The following is a 21,569-nucleotide window of genomic DNA, read 5'->3' on the forward strand; positions in this document are numbered from 1 at the left end:
AAAGGAGCCTCACTGCTCCCTCTTAGCCTTCTTACCTGAGATATCTGTGATGATTCATAACTCTCCCCATATCTCCATTTTACTCGAGAGGATTAATCTGTCATCTGTATCCCACAAATCCCTTTCAGTCTCCTGCTGCATATCTGTGGGCAGCTCTCCCAACATCCTCTGCTTCAGCATCACAGAAGTGTCTGCTGGAGTCATAATGCAAAAGCAGAGATGGTGATAAACTAAAAATGACTAGACTAGAGTATATAAAATAAAAGAAACTATTAAAATAAAAACTGGAGGTCTAAATCGATAGAGAAGTCATAGTGTTTTATTTTTAATTCATTTAGACAAAGTAGTATAAAACTTATATATATACACACACATAGAGAGAGAGAGAGAAAAACAGTATTGTGAAATTAGATTTTAAAATTTATTTTCTATCTGAATATGTTTTAAAATCCATTTTTTTCTTCACTGTGATGGAAAAGCTTTTTCTTTTAGGATTCTTTTTTTAATTGAAAGTTAAAAAAAGAAGGATTTATTTGAAGTAGAAATCTTTTATAACATTTTAAACAGCCTTACTGTCACTTTTGATTGATTTAATATGTATTTAAGGTATTTATTTTTTTCTAATTTACCCAAGATGGTAGTGCAATACTGTCAAGTGACCACATCACCATATTGCATCAGCCAGAATTTTAATATCAGTGCTTATTTGCATATTCACACTTGATTGAAGATTCCATTTAGATCTTCAACAAAAACATCTCTGCAAAATGGATATAAATCCAATCACATTCTCTCTGCAAATATAACAATTTAGTATATGATGTCAATACTGAGCAACAATATTTTCTGTTGAATGTTTTCTTCACCTCTTGTAGAATTAATATGGCTTTGACTCCTTCCATGCATCTTCTATTCAAACTTCAGTCTGATCAGTGAAAATGCATGAAATGACCAAGTGTAAATACCCAAGCCTCTGTGCTGGGATGCGTTATGTTATGCTGTGTGCGTCGCTGGATTTGAGGACAGTGATGTATGAAGCAATCTGTTCTTTACTGTGGTCCATCTGTGTGTTTTGTGGGGTACCAGCAAGTGCTCTCACTCAGAGATTGAACATTCAGACCCTGACAGATTGCAACAGTCTGCGTGGGTCATCCTGACATAATCACTGATAAACCACCACATGCCCTCTTCATTGTCAACTTGACCCCATATCTTGCATTAGTATGTTTAATGCAGATTTTTTTTGCTGTATTTCAGACGAGTATAAGAGGGGAGAACTCCCTGAGGAGGGTGTGCTGCAGTTTCTGTGATGTAGTAAGCAGCTATCATCATCTACTCTCCCTAGAAACAGGCATCTTCATAACACTCTGGGAACTGCAGCATCCGTCTTCACTGAGCACACCCTGTTCTCTCTCCGTCTCTGTTTGCTGTTCTTTACCTTCTCTTCTCATTAGTGGTGCTTGCCAGAGTGTACAGACTGGGTTAGGGTTTTGAACGAACCTCTGTCCCCAAGTTTTAAACTTTTGACATGATCCATACTTAAGAGCTAGTGCTACAGATATGAATATTGCCTCAAATTATGCGGCTTAATAGGGAGAGGGAGAGATCTGACACATCTGGTGTTCAGAAATAAAAACTGCATTAAAACCCACATATTTACACTGATGAAGGTATCCAAGCCTTATCTAGAGACTTGACTTGAGCTTGTAAGAAACCTCAAAGAACACCCTGGCAACAGCATATCAATATGCAAAAAATGCTCTGAATGCTATAGAAACTGCATAGCTATGTCCAAGCAACTTCCCAGAACACCCTGCTGTAGGTTGGACAAGCCCTAAGTCTGAAAATGTAAATATCATTTATTTTTTGATTCTTAAAGTTGTATTATTTTATAAACTTTATATTATTTGTGGCAAGTATGCAGAGATAATTTTTCCTTTCACTGCATCTGTCAGGGTCTCTTTCTCTTCTCCCTTCTTTCTAATAATGCCGTTTTCTCTGTCTGGCTCCACAGCCTCGCTCCACTCCCTCTTCATGCAGGCTGCTTGCTATGTTTCGATGCTGTCATATCCAAAATATACTTCTACATATGTGTGCTGTTCTGAAAAATACACACTCTGCTGTGTAGCAAAACATTCACACACATGGACACCACGCACTGGCAGATACACAAACATCCAGGTGTGTGCCTGTGATCGTTCCCTCAGGGGTTGCAATGTTTGAGCTTCATTCATGCTCGCACACAGCTTGGCGTGTTATATTTAGCAGGGAAAAGTAAACACTGCTCTGGTTCAGATAAAAAGTGTGATTTAGCCACTTAGTGTGGAAATCTGTTTGTAGCACATCACAGGACTGTGCTTCTCTTTTGTAGATATTATATTTACGACACTGTGAAAAAGTCACTGTGTGTGTATATAATGTTTGAATAAAAAAACAACTTATTGGACTCTAAAACCATTGATATTGACATGTCCATTTTTATTCTTGGTAAATGTTTTTTTTTTCTTTCTTTTCTCCAAAGATAGGCCTCATATAATGTACAGTAGAAGCCCATTTATGCCACATAAGAAAAAGACTGAAAGGGGAAAAGGTTGAAATTATGACATACTAATTCAAAATTATTAGATAAAAATCTGAAATTGTGAGACAAAAAGTCATATTTATGATATAAAAATGTAATCATGGCACTTTATATCCTATTTAATTAGTCATATATATATATATATATATATATTTTTCACTTTATTCCAATTTCACCCTATTTTTGTTCCCCCAATAAAAATAACTTTGTTTGAAAAGGTTTGTACAAAACCATAAGACTTTATTTGTCATAATACATAGGTACTTTTCAATGTTCATCAGTGAAGAAAAAGCATTTTCCCCACAGAACGTGCATTGCAGTAGTCACTATACCAACCAACTGAGTCTTGACCCCTTGACTGAATTATTGCCTGAACCTGACCAATGTTCAGAGGTCAGACAGCTGATTAGTAAATTCATAAGTGGCAGCCTACAAAGGTTGTCACCTCGCACTTTTAAAGATCTCAATAATTGTTTTTTAAACTTCCACAAAAAATAGCATCACAACTGTTTTCAACATTGATAATAAGAAATGCTAAATACACCCTGCATTAGTAATTCATAAAATGGGTTCAGTCTAATACTTGTTAGAATATAAAGATCGTATCATATAATATGCTCAGATGTATTGTATAGGGTGGATTCAGGTAATGTGACTAGTACTAATAAATACTACACTTTGACAAAGTGATGTCCAATTTACCTGACTAGGGTGCTACAGTAGATAGGTAACATTTGTTTGACCTTACAATTTGACATTCTCATGACACTTTTTGTCTGTTGTTATATTGAGGGCTATTGTTCTGTCAGTTTTGACTCATCAGCTCATGTGAACTTTAGATTTGAGCCTAAAATGACAAGCTTTACTTCACTTCACTCTTCCTCTTTACAGTCGTGGCCAAAAGTTTTGAGAATTACATAAATATTGGAAATTGGAAACGTTGCAGCTTAAGTTTTTATAATAGCAATTTGCATATACTCCAGAATGTTATGAAGAGTGATCAGATGAATTGCATAGTCCTTCTTTGCCATGAAAATTAACTTAATCCCCAAAAAACCTTTCCACTGCATTTCATTGCTGTCATTAAAGGACCTGCTGAGATCATTTCAGTAATCATCTTGTTAACTCAGGTGAGAATGTTGATGAGCACAAGGCTGGAGATCATTATGTCATGCTGATTGGGTTAGAATGGCAGACTTGACATGTTAAAAGGAGGGTGATGCTTGAAATCATTGTTCTTCCATTGTTAACCATGGTGACCTGCAAAGAAACGCGTGCAGCCATCATTGCGTTGCATAAAAATGGCTTCACAGGCAAGGATATTGTGGCTACTAAGATTGCACCTAAATCAACAATTTATAGGTTCATCAAGAAATTCAAGAGAAGAGGTTCAATTCTTGTAAAGAAGGCTTCAGGGCGTCCAAGAAATTCCAGCAAGCGACAGGATCCTAAAGAGGATTCAGCTGCGGGATCAGAGTGCCACCAGTGCAGAGCTTGCTCAGGAATGGCAGCAGGCAGGTGTGAGCTCATCTGCACGCACAGTGAGGCGAAGACTTTTGGAAGATGGCCTGGTGTCAAGAAGGGCAGCAAAGAAGCCACTTCTCTCCAAAAAAAACATCAGGGACAGATTGATCTTCTGCAGAAAGTATAGTGAATGGACTGCTGAGGGCTGGGGCAAAGTCATATTCTCCGATGAAGCCCCTTTCCGATTGTTTGGGGCATCTGGAAAAAGGCTTGTCCGGAGAAGAAAAGGTGAGTGCTACCATCAGTCCTGTGTCATGCCAACAGTAAAGCATCCTGACACCATTCATGTGTGGGGTTGCTTCTCATCCAAGGGAGTGGGCTCACTCAGAATTCTGCCCAAAAACACAGCCATGAATAAAGAATGGTACCAAAACACCCTCCAACAGCAACTTCTTCCAACAACAGTTTAAGTGAAGAACAATGCATTTTCCAGCACGATGGAGCACTGTGCCATAAGGCAAAAGTGATAACTAAGTGGCTCGGGGACTAGAATGTTGAAATTTTGGGTCCATGGCCTGGAAACTCCCCAGATCTTAATCCCATTGAGAACTTGTGGTCAATCCTCAAGAGGCGGGTGGACAAACATAAACCCACTAATTCTGACAAACTCCAAGAAGTTATTATGAAAGAATGGGTTGCTATCAGTCAGGATTTGGCCCAGAAGTTGATTGAGAGCATGCCCAGTCGAATTGCAGAGGTCCTGAAAAAGAAGGGCCAACACTGCAAGTACTGACTCTTTGCATAAATGTCATGTAATTGTCGATAAAAGCCTTTGAAACGTATGAAGTGCTTGTAATTATATTTCAGTACATCACTGAAACAAAGATCTAAAAGCAGTTTAGCAGCAAACTTTTTGAAAACTAATATTCCATTTCTACATTTTCCCCAGTCAAGTGCAGCCTACAGGAGACTGCTGAGAGTGCATACACACACACACACACACCTCGAGAATAGCCCCCCATTTGTTCCCATCGATGTGTGTGTCACATCTTGGTGCAGCAGTATTAGAGGGAGATTTTGCTGCAGGCATGTGACAAGACAGTGTAAAAAGTTTTCCCCCTCATTTGCTTCTCTCTTTATTGTCATTACAGTTGCATTGCTCCCAGGCGGATGATACTCAATTTTCATAATGGCGCTTTAGAATGCAGGCTCAAATTGAACAAATAGAGTAGCCAGGTTGTGTGTAGATGTGATGACACCCAAATGATCTTGATTATAAAATCACTTTCAGTTATGTAACAAGTTGTTGTCTTTGTGAATGAGGGTTTATCTGAATGTCACACTAGTGTGAGTGTAACAGGGTTAAGGACCGGTGGAGTTGAAAGACCGCTGGTCATGGTATGAATCACTACTTGCTTATGTTGCTCAACCAGCTTTGTAACTCAGTGGCTAATGCATTATATAAACATGGATACATGATTGTGTGAGAGAAGCAATGACTGGTGTTCATATAACTATCAACTACTAGCCTCAACTTGTCTTTTACATTTTTATATCTTGAGATTGTTGTATGCAGATGGAATTAAAATGCTTCACATTAAATATTTTACATTCTGCCTAGGAAAAGAAATGTTGATTCAAAACTAGGGGTTAAACAGGGTTTATTCCCTAACAAATTTTCAACAAATTGTGCACATTTACTCTAAATATTGCTCAGTGACACAGATCTGCATTCCTGCACAGCCTGTGTGGTGAGCAAAGAAAGGTAGAGAGGAAGAAAGGTATTTTGAGGTGATCTGGGGTTAAACTCAGTTTCAGCATGGAGTCATATTATCCGTCAGAGCCCAGCAGGCCTCCGTGCACAGAGGCTGTGTTCTTCTCTCCTCATGAGGGAGGGAAGCAATTTGTCATCGAGGAACTTTTTGGCATGGCCAGTGACTGCGAGATTTCTCTTCTGAATGTTATTGTAGCATTAAACAGTGTAGATAGAAAATTAGCTCAAAAAGACATGTCAGTGTGGAAAGCTGGATGACCGAGAAAGAAATTCCCTCTCCGCGTTTCAGAGACCTTGAGTAATTCTCACAACCTGTATAAGATCAGATCAGCCGAGTGAGGCCACGTGTATGTACATGCATGAATAATGGATTAATGAGCATAACAGGTGCTGATAACACTCACATACTGTCACAGAAGAATGTGTGATTCCTGCTTTCCATGAATACTGATGTTGTGCCTTATAAAATCTACATTCAAATAATGTTTTGAATTGAAGTTTTTGCTACTGTTTGTAATGAAAGCAGTGCTTAAATCTAGAAATGCTGCTGCTGAAATGAACTTATTCAGGAATCGGCTAATTTTCAAATGAATTTGGAGAATTAAGGACTGGAAAAGAGTTACAAGATTTTCTTTCTTGGTGAGAACCATGAATTTAGGAATTTGTGCCTTTGGGGTGTTAATATTAGTCTGTGAGCTTTCTTCAGTGAGCATAACTTATATAACAGCAGCCTATTATTATGACAAGATCTATGCAAGATTTCATCTTTTAACCTTGATCATTTTTGTTTAGCTATCATATATGACTGAAAATTCAACTGTGCCATCACAGGAATAAATCACATTTTAAAATAGATTACAATAATATTTCACAATATTACTATCTACTTAATATATTTTTGATCAAATAAATGCAATCTTTAAAAATAATAATTAAATTAAATAATAATAATTCAATTATATCAATTTTAACAAGATGATTGTTTATGATGTATACATGCACTATAATTTTAGGCCAAGCTTTCTTAAAGATCCGTGAAAATATGGGAAAAACTTGGAGCTACCGGCACAAATGGTTTACTTAAGCTTTTACTGTATTCATTTATACAATAACAACAGAATGGCAGAATGTACACGCCTTGCACCATTTGTCTTCTTGGCACATTTCCAGCTGTGCTCATATGTTGAGTAGGGTATACATACAAGTTCTAGTTGGTCGATTCCACTGCAGTGCTGCAAATGAGTAACATGTAGCATGCTGTGTTCATTAAGATGCATGTGCATCATGATGAATGGGAAACGAGCACGAAAATGAATGAGCGCAGAGAACGTCGACTTAAGTCTTGATACAGTGGTGCACTGCTGTTTATTAGTGAGATCAGTGTTGAAGACAGAGCCAGTGTGCGTGGAAGCGAAAATTCACAAATGGCCCTAAAACACCATGAGGCTTTCCATGAGACACACTTGTACAATCCATCTTAAGCATCTGTGCTAAAGAGGCCATTAGCAATTTAATTAAGTTGCACTTCATTGTCCATCGAACACACACTCTTCTACAAAAATGTCTTATAACCAACACATTGCATTACACTGCAGTCCATGTCGGTGCTCATAAGTGGATGAATGTGTTTCAAGGTGGCATGAAAATTAAATGTAATTTTTAAACTGGCAATTAATTTTGCATGTCAGTATGAATTACCAAGCTTATAAGCTTTATTAATGGCATTAGTGCTAAAGATAATGAGTTCATAATGAGAGTGCTGTGGTTCTGCTGTTTACCTTTATTCTTCTGTTTCTATCTGCTTTTGACGGTTGTAATTTTTTTATTTTATTATTATTATCTTTATTACATTCAGAAATACTTTGACCTTGGTTATCCATTTCAAAGCTGCAGACTGCACATCCAGGTAGCTGTAACCTTGAAATTGACTTTTTTTTGTCAGTTAAATTTATTGCTTAGTAGTATACGTTTAAGGATTTTATTTATTTATTTTGGTGAAGCTTCTACACAGATAATAATAATAATAATAAAATAATATTATCATAATATTCAGGTAAGAATATAAACTAATATTTTCATGTCCACACATTTAATTAATTGGTGAGTAGGCCTCGGCTGTACATTTTGCTGTTCTGTCTGACTTCAGAAACCACATCCGTAAAAGCAGTTATTCTTTTCATTGAAGAAATACGGTTGGATGCCTCCATTATATTGAAAGCATGCATTTGTGAACGGGTTTGAATTCGTCCCCAGGGCTTTATTTTTTAGATAAAAGATCACATCTCTCTGTTCTCCTCTGCTATTCTCTATCATTCTTTTTATAATGATGAGTGAAAATGGAGCATGTAGCGTCTTTCCTTTTCGTCTCTATATTTAAAGAAGTGTGTGTTTTAAGCTAAGCATGTGTTATTTTAGTCCCTAAATGCACAATTGTGCTGAATTTTGTGTTGTAGAGCTCTATTCTTAGCTTTGACCTTTTGTATCGGTCTCTGGCGTTTGAAGAGGAATAGCAAATACGCTGACTGCACTAAAACGTGCACGGAATGACTTCATTCATAATCAGATAGCATGAATATCATGCAGCTCTCCACAGATTATGTATTTTTGTGCTTTTCAGCTGGTGTACTCTAGTGTTAGTCGAGTTTTTCTTTCTAGTGTTGCAGACTTGTAAAGTTTCAGTCACATTACAAACCCTTACTTGTTAGTTGTTGTTAGATTCATTCAGGCGTCAGATGGATGACCTGTGTCAGCTTAAACATTACCTGTGTATGAACAGTATTTCATTAGTTTTTAATTCTTCAGGACCTAGGAGCAGCTTCTGCTCTAACAAAGTTATTTTATGAATTACAGGGAAAGCCCCCCCCCCCCCCCCAAAAAAAAAAATAAAATAAAATAATAATAATATTTACTCACCCTCATGGCCTTCCTTACCTGTGTGATTTACTTTCTTCTGTGGAACACAAAATAATAGATTTTGAAGACAATGAAAATTAATAAAAGTCAGTGGGTTTTTTTTGTACTCCATTGACTTTTATTGTATGCAGAAAAACAGCTTGTCTTGTGTATTCATTCATTGTATGTACAAAAAACACTGAAAAGCATCTTCAAAATATCTTCTTTTGTCTTCCACAGGAGAAGCTATACATGTTTGGAGTGACATGAGGGTAAATGATGACAGAATTTTCATTTTTGGATGAATTATCCTTTCCATACGCCTTTCTCAGTACTGTTTTAATAGAGAACAAGGGTCTGTTACAGTGTCTGTTCTGAGGCTTCTGTGTGTGGATTTAATGTTCTAACTAGCAAAATAGCTTAAAAGAAGTGACGTGTCAAAATAACCAAACAAAAATTGACACAAGCCTCAGCAACTATTTGCTTAGGCTTGAAAGTGCCCCTAAAATTACCCATGTTTTTATTTTTTGTTTCTTTGGACCACAGAATGTTTTAACAGTTCCATGGAAAAGAAATCGCAACATTGATTTTCCTGCTGAGTAGAAGGAACCGTTATATCCTGTCTCCACCCTAGAGTTTCCTGTCAGATCTCCACTGGCCTGTTGACTTTGACAATGTTTTCTCATGGTGTCATGCCAGATATATAGGTTTGGTTTGCTTGATCAGTGCATTTCTGTGGGGTTATCAGAGTCCAGTGGAGAAAGGACTTCATCATTGAATTTTCTGATTTGAATTTATCCTTAGAAACCTGACATATATTCTGTTCATTTCAGAATCCAGTATATTTTTTCATTTCCTTACAAATGTAAATATTGACATGTCTGTCAATAAGACAGAGCATCTTTAGTGTGTAATACTGAAATCGAATGGTTAGATTGTAAATAGTCAAACGTTGAAATGTTTCCTTTAAACTAAATTAGGACCTTCCTGTCAAAGGTTCGACGGGGTCACTTGTGATTAGAAAAGCTCCCGTGATCAATACTTCTGATTGAATGCAGGCACAGTTATCAATTTTGGGGGCATTTGAAGCCATTATCTCCAAGTTTAACTAAAGGAAAACACCTCATCATTATTGGGTGACTTTTTGGAGATATTTGGCCATTCGGTTCTTTGTGCTTTTTTGTGGCCAAGTGGGTAATTCTGAGGTAATTCTGTACTCAGCTGTGGCTACGGTTGCAGATATTTGTGAACTTTCTCAATTTGCTTTCATATGTGGTTCGGGTCACACCATGAGCAAATTTTTTTTTTTTTTTTTTTTTTTTTCATTTTTTTTTTTTTTTTTCATCTGTAATATGGACGAATATGACAGTTGTTGCTAGGCACGTTTTCTTATATTTTCAGCAACAGTCACTGGCTGTGTAGGTGTTTCATGTCTTGTCAACACACTGGTGACCTTCTCCATCTACATTCTTCTTCTCTTGAGTCACAGAAACTGTTGTCGGGCAACAGAGGTGCACTGTGCCTCTATAAACAATGCCGGACTTTATCCTGTCCCCCAAATCCGGGGTGGCTCTCACACTGTTCTATGTAAATGAAACCTTTTGCTCTGCCCACCCCTCCTACCTCTGAAAAAGAGAGAGGGCTTCCTGCTCTGGAGCATTGAAAGTCTGCTCCAGGTATGTGCTAAAAGGGTTCTGTGACTTTAGAGGCCATTCATGTGCTGTAGGAGTATAGATCTCAGATTGGGTATCCTGGCTCTAATCACTCTGAGAATCAATAGTATGGAAGGATCTTCAAAGAATAGACAGATTTTGGTTTTGATTTTAAGTCTGATGATCCTTAATATCTTACAGGGCTGCATTTGTTTGATTAAAACTACAGTTAAAACAGTAGTGCTGTGAAATATTTTTAAAATGTTTCTATTTTAATAAATTTTAAATGTATATTTTTTGAGTGTAATTTATTTCTGTGATGGCAACACTAAATTCCGAGCAGCCGTTATTCCAGTCTTTAGTCACATGATCCATGAAATTATCCCGATATATTGATTTGGTGTTCAAGAAACATTTCTTATCATTATCAATGTTAATTTTTTTGTTGTTAAAGAAACATATCTTATCATTATCAATGTTGAAAACAGATGTGCCAGTTAGCATTTATTAGGCATAGACATTTTCTTTTGTAATATTATAAATATATTTACTGTCACTTTCAATCAGTTCAGTGCATCCTTGCTGAATAAAAGTAGTAATGTTTCTTTCCAAAAGCGAGGTCCTACTGACCATAATCTGACATTTTTTATGTAATATAAATTGACTTAAGTCAATGTATTATAAACAAATTAACAATGAATAATGGGGAATTTAAAAAAAAATTGAAATCAAAAGATTAATGAAGTCTGCAAAATGGCTGTTCATTGTTAGGCCATGATACCTAATGCATAGCATTAAAGAATGACAAATCAAATGCACTTGTGGTGAATAATGTAAAAAAGACACCGTATTGCTCTGTTTTGATTAAATAAGTTTATTTTGATCAGTTACATATAGGTGTATATCCCTGTGGGAGCATCACAGTAAATGTCCTAAATACTTCTCTTTATAATCACACTTGCTCTAAAAAATAAAATCACCATTTAATTTCTGCTCGACATCAGAAATAGGTTCATCTTTACAGAATTCTTGTATGACAAGAAAATGTGCAATCGGAAATACTCAACTCTCATGATTCAGCAATTAAAACGATCTCATAAAACTGCTCATTAGCAGTAGATTTTTGTTGATAAAATGAACTCGGCCTTACAAATATTAAGCCAGTCGTTCATCCCATCCAGATCACCGTGAGCATTGCAGTTCAACAAACAAATAAACAAATAGTCATATAATCATTGACAGCATATAAAATAACTTTGAAAAGCTAGTAGGCAGGCAGTGAATGGGTAATAATCCCTCAAAGCCAGCACTTACAAAATGCCAGTGTAGAACTATTGGATTAGACAGTAAGAGAAAACCCCCTGATCAGCACATCATTCACACACCCAGTTGCTTGTGCAAAATAAATCAGGTAAAGTATCAGTTGATTGGTCTAACAGACAAGTTGGTACACGATACATGTATAAGTGTAAATCATGCTGTGTGTGTGAACCAGTAAAATAATTGGCTCCTGTGAAAACAGTTCTCCGAGATGAACAACTGAGAGATTCTTCAAATGGTGACGAGGAGGCATTTTTTGAAACAAAAACAGAGCTGTACATAAGATCTATGACATTATTTTCCCTTATTCCATCTTATCAGCAAGGGTTGCAAATAAACAAATCAAAAACGTAATAAATACATTGCATCAAAGCAGTTTACAATATATTAAAATTGCTGCATAATATAGTTTATCTTAGTGTTTATATATATATAAAACTCATATTTGTAAAAAGAAAGAAAAAGACATGTAAAAGAATAATAATAATAATAATACAAAAGCTTCATTAAGATAAATTTGCATGTGTAAACACATTGGACAGAATCACATTCAAAGGCTTTTCACCTGGCATGATGAAAGCTAAAAGGATATGACTGGCAAATAGGGACGGGAATTTCACATGATACGACAAACATAGATCATCTTTTTTCCACTTCAATCTATAGGCAAGGTGCTTTTCTCAAGATGGCTAAAAAGCCTCCACTTATCTATGAGAATAGATTTAAATGCGTACGGCTTCAGACGCAGACAGATTTGGTAACACCAAGTTGCAAAAAAGTGACAGTGGTGTGTGTGCTCTAAGAAAATCTTGCTAAATATCAGAATATACAAATTATTGCCACTGTCAAAGCTTTCATGTTTGTTAATGATGAAATCTTCTTTTAAATTGCATATATTACAAACCATATTCTGAAGCGATACCACACAGTTCAATAACAGCAAAAAATTTATATTTTCTGCAATTTTTCTCTTCATATTCATGACTACTCAGTGAAAAGCAAAGTGCTTTTCTTAGTGTATGCAACATATTCAAATATCTGTTTTCTCTTTAAAAAATAAACAAACCTCCACAAAATTCACAGAATCCACATCAAAAAACAAAACAGATTTAGCTTAACCTCTGAAAATGGATGGATTGCAGTGTAGGTAATTAACTTGGCTGCAATGCACTATGATCATTTCTGCCTCTTCTATTCCAGTAAAGGGATATGTAAAACCAAATGACCAAGGTAAGTCAACACACAAAGACTTTCATTCTTAAGGACTGAGCTTCTGAATCTTATCTGCGGTTAAAATGAAGGTTTGCCTGTCTGGGTGGGTAACCCGGCACTGCGGAAGGAATTCCTCACTGAAAAACACTAGACAAGAGACGATAACCTTGGCTTTGTTCACTTGTTAACATTTTTCAGAATTTCTGCTCTCCTCTTGGGCGTACTATGCGATTTATCCTGGCAGACTCTTCAGTAAAGTTCAGTATGAAAGCATTAACGTTGTTTCTTCATTATAAAACGATAATATTTACAATCCAGTGTCCCTTTCAGCTATAGTTTATGAAGTCCCTCCAGATTCATTTGTAAAAACATAGTCAGAGCAAGAAGAGAAAAGACAATGATCGATTTCAACGGTCTCAGGTGTCATGCGTGGCTGCATGATTTCACTGGCACTGCATTAAAATGGTAAGTGCTAAAAAAAAGAATGGAAAAAAACATTTAATAATAACGAAGAAAAAGATCTTTTTGAAAGAAAAGTGACGAGGGACCAGACCTGTGCCTCTGCCAGATTTCTTAAGGCAGGGCTCACCGTGTAGTTTGTTTTTATTGGGTATTTGATGTGATGTGATGTGTGTGATTCCTACAGTTCTGTGTTTACAGATTTTAGGGGGATTTTGGCATATTGGTGAGCCCCTTGCTGGCTGTGAGCATCATTGGTACTGGTCCCCATTAGGAATGTGATGCTATGGCACTTGGTGCAGCTCGACAAGCAGCGTGACAGGACGGGAGCGTGTGTCTGTGCTGTGTTCAGTAGTATGGCACTGAGCGCGCTAGCGCACCCTTTTCCAAACACCCATGTTGCTCTTTATATACATCATTAACAGCTGCACAACCAGCTGTTGATTGGCTGACCTCTTGCCAGCTGAAGGTTTCCTAGTGCAAGCAATTCAGAATGGCCTTCACAGAATGAGACGAAAAAACCGAGAAGATATGATAGCTGTGATTCGAGAGTATATTGAGTGTGCATATAGTGAGTTAGCTGCTAGTTTTATTCCTTCTGTTTGTCTTCTCCTTGTCCATATTTCCACTCCACTGTTTCTTCATTGCTGCAGCCTCTTCTCATTTGGTAACCTGAGGGAATGAAAAAGACAAAGACGGGTCAGTGTCTGTTTGTAGTTGTTGAATAAAACTTGCAGCAATAACATCCTTGTATCTGGCTTCTCAACAGGATGTTTCATTTTGATTATTATAACTCACTACCCACTGAGCCATCTGTCTGGTGCTGCTGGTGAGGTAAACCAAGCCCCATCCTCACACACACACACTGCAACCAGAGCTTCTGTAAGCTTCGCACAGCTGCCCCACTGACATCACAATATGTGTCTGTCACAAACTTGACAATTATTTTATTCAGTCTCATTTTAATATCGTAGAGAGATGAAATGCAGAGTTTAACAGTACTCAAAGATGTCATCTGGCTCACGCAACATAACTAAAAATGTCAATATTAGAGCATTCTGCTCAGATTTAATTATTAATATTTAAATATAATAGATTTAAGAATATTAGAGCAATCGCATCAGTGACGTTTACGGAGCATCCAGGGTCTTGTTTGGGATTTGTCTATCATTATGCCACAGATAATCTGGCCTAGAAGCTCCTCTACTATATTAAACATTGTTTTGTTTTGTTTTTTCATTGTGTGATAACACACACTCATACTCAGTGAAAATTCAGTAATTATGGACCTCACAAGGGGTTCGTCTTTTTTATTTAAACATGCAGATTTATGTAATACAGCCGTGTTCTTTTCACATGGCGAACACTTTATCTGTGCAGTGCAGACTGTTGTGGTTTGGGTTACTGCAGCTCCAGAGGGATCATCAGTGGGCTCTTTGGACTGCTCTCATTGGGACTATATGCTACTAAACCTACTGTTCATAAGTTCGGGGTTAGTATGTTGTTGTTTTTTCTCCAAGAAGTTACTGATTCACACATTAAATTGAAAACAAAGACATTTACAATGTTCTAAAAGATATCTATTTCAAATAATTGCAAAATTCATCAAAGAAAAAAATGGATCACGGTTTCCACAAATACATTAAGCAGCACAGCTGTTTTCAAAATTGATAATAATAAAAAATGTTTCTTGAGCACCAAATCAGCATATTATTTCTGAAGGATCATGTGACATTCACATCTAGAGTAATGACTGCTGCAAATTCAGCTTTGCCATCACAGGAATAATTGTACATTTTACAATATATAAAAATAGTGAAAATGCATAATTTAAATAATGATATTTTACAATGCTACCGTTTTACTGTATTTTTGATCAAATGTTTGTAACCTTTATGACCATGATTAAATAAAATAAAATAAATAAATAATCGATCTTAACATCCCCAATTTTTTAAACGGTTGCATCTGTAACTCTCCTATCAGATTATTAATTAGTATTAATGGAAATCCAATCATGTTAAACTGTCCAAAGGATGAATGGCTGAAGGACATATCTGGTTGTGGCATCATTTAATTAGAAGATGTTCTCTAAAGACCAGCTTTTTATAGAGAAGACTCTCCGTTTTGCCATCATGCCATTATTTGTCCACTAGATTTATGCGCTCACTGTGTAGTATATCTTTATTGACAAGCATGTCAGTTTAGGCTGTTAACCTAATAGAGAGTGGTAGTATTGCTAATTAGAAAGTGGAGGGTGCTGTAGAGGAGTATGGCAGCTAACTTGGGACAGCCTGTCTGCAGAACAAAAATACATGACCACATTTAACAGTTACAATCCACCCTCTCAGTCGAATAGTTGGAGGACTAGTTATTTTTAGTGTACTGCTCCCATTCACATTGTCCTCCACCTAAAGAACTGACAACCAGGGAAGCCTACTTCCTGATGTTGTTAGATGTTTTCCTGCTCTTTCTTTTGATGCTTTGCTGTTCTTTTAGGGCATACAAAGTCATGGTAATTATACAAACAGGCTCATAACAGTGAGTGTGAGAGGCTGATAAGACAAAGAGGGGAAGGGGGCAGGAAGAGAAGCTTGAAGAGGAGCCAGATTTGAGACTATCAGCAGATGAAATAACCTGGTCACTCAAAAACTACTTAAAATTTGTATTATAATGAAAAGGTGATGCTACTATGAGCCCAAAGCCAATTTTATCAATTCTGTTCTATTCTATTATGATGCACAAAGACTTCAATATGTAAAACAAAGGGTAAATAAAGGTTAAGTGTGCAGCTCTTTGTTGAAGACTTGCAGGAATTTGAGGTCTTACCTTAATTGTAGACGGCGGTTGGGAAAGCTGGCTTACGCTAAAGAAGAAAAAAATAGAATAATGAGGGAAAAAATTGTGTGGATACATTATTTTTCATTACACTACACATCAGCAGGATCTCTTAATGGAGGGGATTTCAAACTGGGTTGCTTATTGTCGTTAATAACTAAAGATATTAATTAAAAATGTTTAAGACAATTGTTTTAACACATTTAACAAATTTGATGTTGTTTTGCTTGCTTTATGCTGGTTGGAAATTATGAGACAAATATTCTCCAGATAATATGATATATATATATTACACATTAGTTCATGTTAAGGGGTCCTTGGCTTAAAAATTTGATCATTTTAATTTACAAAGCAAATTCACAGTAGCATTAATGAAATATTACTGTTTAGACGCAAAGCTCTGAGTAACATGAGGTACAGCAGTGCTTTGATTCGGTGTGACCACAAGTGGTCAGGGTAGTGACGAAAGCTAGTGAGGATCCAGATTCTTAATGTGAGAAACACTAATTCTGTGTATAAGTACTTCAGTTCTCCTCGTCTTCTCAGCATTTTTACATCTTTTCTTTTTTGCCCTGTGGTAAGATGTTCCCTTCTTGTAATTTCAGTCGCTCTTTTGGAAATCTCAATGGGGACACTTCACAGACAGCAAGTGCTTTAACACACAGTTAAGGGATGCTTATATCTACAGTATGTCCCCATGGACACCATGCCAACTAATGCTAGGCAGAAAAGGATATGAGACAAATATGTGAGTGTGTGTATTTTTGCGTGACTGCCTGGGTGCACAGTGTTTTCCCCTGCACTATAAATGGCTCCCTCACGGCCCAAAACAGCTAACAGCCTAGAAATAAAGTACTCTTCAAGCTCAATATATATTCCTCTGCTCCAGTGAACACCTTTCATTTTGCATGTTGTGTCTATAAATAGAGGAAGACAAACAAGAATGCTATATTCATGTAACAAGATATTTGTGAATAAAGAATTAATGGGCTTGAGAAAGCACAGTTAAAATTCTATTTTTAGACTAAACAATGGCTCATGAGGATGCAATGCTTCTGAAAAATTGTGAGAAGGGCGTTATTTGTTGGAAATGTTAAATGTATAATTGCAAAGGCCCATAACAACTGGATATAAAGCTGCTGCTTTTGGCATGCATGATATAGCAGCTCATTACATAGTATATATAGCTGCAATTCAGAGGCTGCATAAAAACAATGGTGAGGTAAAACTCACAAAAGTGGTATAATATGCAACCAACAGAGGGAGTAAACTGCTTTGAATGTCTTTGAAGGATACACCTCCACATGTCATATTTAGTCAATTTAAAGGTGATTTTTTTTTATCATATTCAAAATTTAAATGTGAAACACTTTGTCATATTTTAAATTCAAAGGCGAATATCATATTTATTTTAAATTTAAAGGTTCTTTTTAAAATCTTCTTTTAAAATAAAAAAATGAACTATTCATAATTTTTTTCTAAATTTAAAGGTGCAGCTTTATTATCATATTCTAAATTTAAAGTGCAATTACTTTTTGTTATAATTTATTTTACACTTGAAAAAAAAAAAAAAAAAGAAGCACTGTGGCTCTTTACAAACATTGCTCTGTTTGTATGAGTATCTGACCAGCTTGGCATAGCAACACTGGCTCCACCAATTGTGAGAGTTTTGGGCAGGGCTCTCTGTTTACCTGACCAATAGTACAAGTGTTCAGGGAAACCAACTTGAAAATAGTCAGTAATATATTATTCTGTTTGACACAACACCTTTAAACATGGTCACAGTATTTTTTGTTGAGATTTATTTATGTTAGGATTGATTTATTTAAGACCTGTGCCTATGGTTTCAAGTGCACTATTTGTATTCCACTACATATGATATATAGCAGGAAAAAAAGAACATTTAACAATCCTGCTGAGTAGCTCCATGTGAAAAATGACTATAATGATTAATCTGCCTGTTATAATAGATGGCAAGACGAGAAGAACAGCCGACATCCTGAGCTGTCTCTAAAACCTATCGTGGGACGATCTTCTGCAGTAATCCAACATACCACCCTGCCTAAAAATGTCCCCAAGCAGACAGGAAGGAAGTCATTTTTGAGTGGCAAAACACACAGGAAATCCACTAGATAAAAGACAGCCACAAAACAGAAAGTGAGACGCAAAGTTCGGGTATCATGTTTGTCTTTACCTTTTAAGGGAATGGAATGGGACTCTTCTATGTATGTTTTAGATGAAGGTCTGTTTTAAAATGGCTATGTTTAAATATACATATATAGGACAAAGTATCCTATGATGGCTTATGTATGCCATGTTAAAGTGAAATGACATGTACGGTTAGCTTGAATGGCAAGAGACAATGTTGGGGTTTAACTGATGTTCAATTCCTCTCATGTCGCTATGACTGTTTTTACTGAACAAAGTCTTTAGAAAACTGTCCATAAATGCTACTTTCAGAAAATTGCTTAGTTAGCTTGTCTCTGCCTAATGCTAGTCTATACTGAAATTACATTTACTTTGAAATCTCTCCTATAATGGTTAATGATTAAGAGAAGAGTTTGAGTAAGAGAAGGTCTTGATCTACTAAACTGCAGAGTGTACTTGTTTGAGAATACATCTAGATCTCTCCATCTATCATCTCACTTATCCTCATGCATTAACTGTCCCCCTGAGGCTATTCACCAGGCACACAAAGATGACTAAGGCTACCAAAATCACCATGACAACCACAATTTTCCGGAAATGGGAAATGATAACCCCGTTTAGCAACATAAAGTAAGAAACCCTTGAAAGGGAAGCACCTTGATGTCTTTAGATGTCAGAATAATGACTTTCAAGTTCAAGTTCAAGTTCAGCTTGAAGAATAATGACTTAAAAGATTGGACTGAATTACTGCTGTCAATGTTATGAGTACAGGCCTAGGCACTTACTGTTTCTCCGCTTTGTCACGATCTTCAAGGAAGAAGAGGGCGGTGGCCAGGAAGAACATCCCCCCCAGAACGATGACAAAGGGGCAGAGCATGAGGGCATAGCCCAAGCTCAGGAACTGCCATAAAATTGATGTGGCATAGCTCTCCTGCAGCGAGTCTGATATCTGCAGGAACACATAGAAACACAAACAAAAGAGCACTCAATAACAAACTCTGCTGCAAGTCATCAGCCACATTAATGTAATAATTAACTTCCTAATATTGTCTTCGAGAGCTGTGCTGTCAATCAGTTACAGGGTGAACGGTTAATTATGTTAAGCTATTGGTATCTATTGAATAGTGAGTCAATATATCTATGAAAAGACAATAAACATTAAACTATCAAGGAGACATTTAGGTTAGTTTCAGTTTTACAAACTGATTTAATTTTATGCTGTGTGCTCCCTTAGGATTCACTCAGTCAGTAGTCAGCAACTGGTTCTTAATGTTAATAACCACATGATGTATTTCCTATGTGATATTAGCAGGGGATATCGTCATTCTAGAGAGCATTTGATTGTATAAAAATTATACAAAATTTGTAGTGCTGGATGAGCCAGTTAAATTTTTGTTCCATTTTCCTGGAAAATCATTTTTAAATGCCTACATCTGCTAAAAATAAATTGTCAACATCTAGGAGCACACTAAAGGCCACAAAACTCAAGTCATGATTTCATACGCTCTTTAGAACCAAGCCCACTATTTATAACAGACCTGTGAACAGAAAACAAGAGGATGTTTCTAGGGCTAATATGCAAAATGTCTGTTCAGGCTATTCTAAAGAAGCATATTATTAGAAAATTCAGTAGAATGTGACATAAAGATACTAACAGCAGCATTAAAAACATGTTTAGCAGGACTAATGATCTCCTCAGGATCCATCTAACTCACTTTACCATAGTTAATCCTTTATCAGCACTAGCGTGCCATGTAAGTCTTGAGGGTGAGGTAGAAATGCTGACTCTAAAAGCTGTGAGAGTAGGTGCTGACACTGAGGTCTCTGTGTCTTTGTATCTACTTAACCATATTTTGGGAACAAAATTTGTACCCAGAAGTAAGCTAAATCTGACAAAACATCCTTTTGGGGATGTCCTCATTTGTAAAACTGGTATAAAATAAAGTAAATGGAACTTTTTTTTTTTTTTTTTTTTTTTTTTTTTTGTAATAATGCAGAAAGTTTAATGTTAGGGTTAGGTTATAGCATCTATAGCTGTTCATATATATATATATACACTACAGAATGTCCCTATTTAAGCAAATGTGTGTTTGTGTGTGTGAGCAGACCACACTCCTGTATGTGTGTGTATATGTCAGCCTTCATGATGCCAAACATGAACTATTTCTACTGATAAAAATAGGGCTGAGGTTGAAAATTTCTGGTGCGTCTAATAAGTTTTTTTTTGTTTGTTTTTTTACAAAAAAAGACTGTAGATTTCAGCTGATAGTCTATTTTTATAGAAAATTACACCACCCACTATGCCTGAGGATATTGATTCACACAGGTACTCTGAATGTTTTTACATCAGTTAGAGTTAAATGGAGCATTACCAGGTATTTAGGAAATGCTATTCATTCACAGGTCTAGTTGAATACGTTGTCTGCCTGCCACATTCTGTTAAATTTCTTTCCAGCTGTCTTTAGTAAGCTATTGGATGTCAGTGCAGTCATAACAGCTATCTTAGTATAATATCTGGAAAAACTATATTGTCACTGCCCTGTGTCAAAGTTCCTGTGGTTTATTCTCTAAAATGTGTTCTTCTTTTATTATTCAGAGCTTGCAGATTTTTTTTTTTTGCAACAGAAGTATGTCACAGCCACCATCACACTAGCCTGCCATACCTCTAGAGTGAAATTATCAAGTAACTGTTGATGCATGACTTGATGCATGACACTTCCTCTGAAGACGTACCCATGCTACTATCTTAGAGGTAAATAGAAGATCATTGTATTCCCAGAAAGCAACCGCGTCATGTGAACTAACCACGAATGAAACATAACAAAACATGTGGCAGAATTATAGCCACACTGTCCAGCTGTCTGTCAGCAGGTAGGACGTTTTGAGCAGATGGAATGTGGTGGGTTTCTAACACAGCGTCTTGAGTGAACTTGACCTCTGGTCTTTGGGAAAAGGCCATTCCTGACATTCTTGTCAATTAAAATCTTGTTTTTCTAATCCTACATGTATTTGCTTGTTTCATATTGAGCTAGATTTCATTTTAGCATTCTTGGACCTCAAATAGTATAATAAAACGCTAGCAATAGCAAGATTATGGGATTGATTCCCACAGAATTTACTCATCTAACAGAAACTTTTATCCAATACAAAGTAGAATACAAAGCGAACTTGATCAAATGCATAAACTTCAAAACGTTTGGGGTCAGTAAAGTTTTTTTTTTAAAGCAAT

The 21,569-nt window shown here is 36.4% G+C and overlaps 1 protein-coding gene across 2 annotated transcripts in view; it reads right to left on the minus strand.

Moving 5' to 3' along the window:
* Nucleotides 1–11,217: 11,217 nt before the first annotated feature.
* LOC109079871 (protein spinster homolog 2-like) overlaps nt 11,218–21,569 on the minus strand; it is a 68,812-nt gene continuing 58,460 nt past the window's right edge. For both annotated transcript variants that reach the window (XM_042756044.1, XM_042756039.1), the window contains exons 11-13: nt 19,126–19,289; nt 16,184–16,220; nt 11,218–14,026 (exon numbers count right to left, since the gene is read on the minus strand). In XM_042756044.1, coding sequence (XP_042611978.1) covers nt 14,015–14,026; nt 16,184–16,220; nt 19,126–19,289 — 213 coding nt within the window. In that variant the 3' untranslated portion in view covers nt 11,218–14,014. The remainder of the gene's footprint in view (nt 14,027–16,183; nt 16,221–19,125; nt 19,290–21,569) is intronic.

Source organism: Cyprinus carpio, chromosome A5 (assembly GCF_018340385.1).
Source record: "Cyprinus carpio isolate SPL01 chromosome A5, ASM1834038v1, whole genome shotgun sequence".
Lineage (NCBI taxonomy): Eukaryota > Metazoa > Chordata > Actinopteri > Cypriniformes > Cyprinidae > Cyprinus > Cyprinus carpio.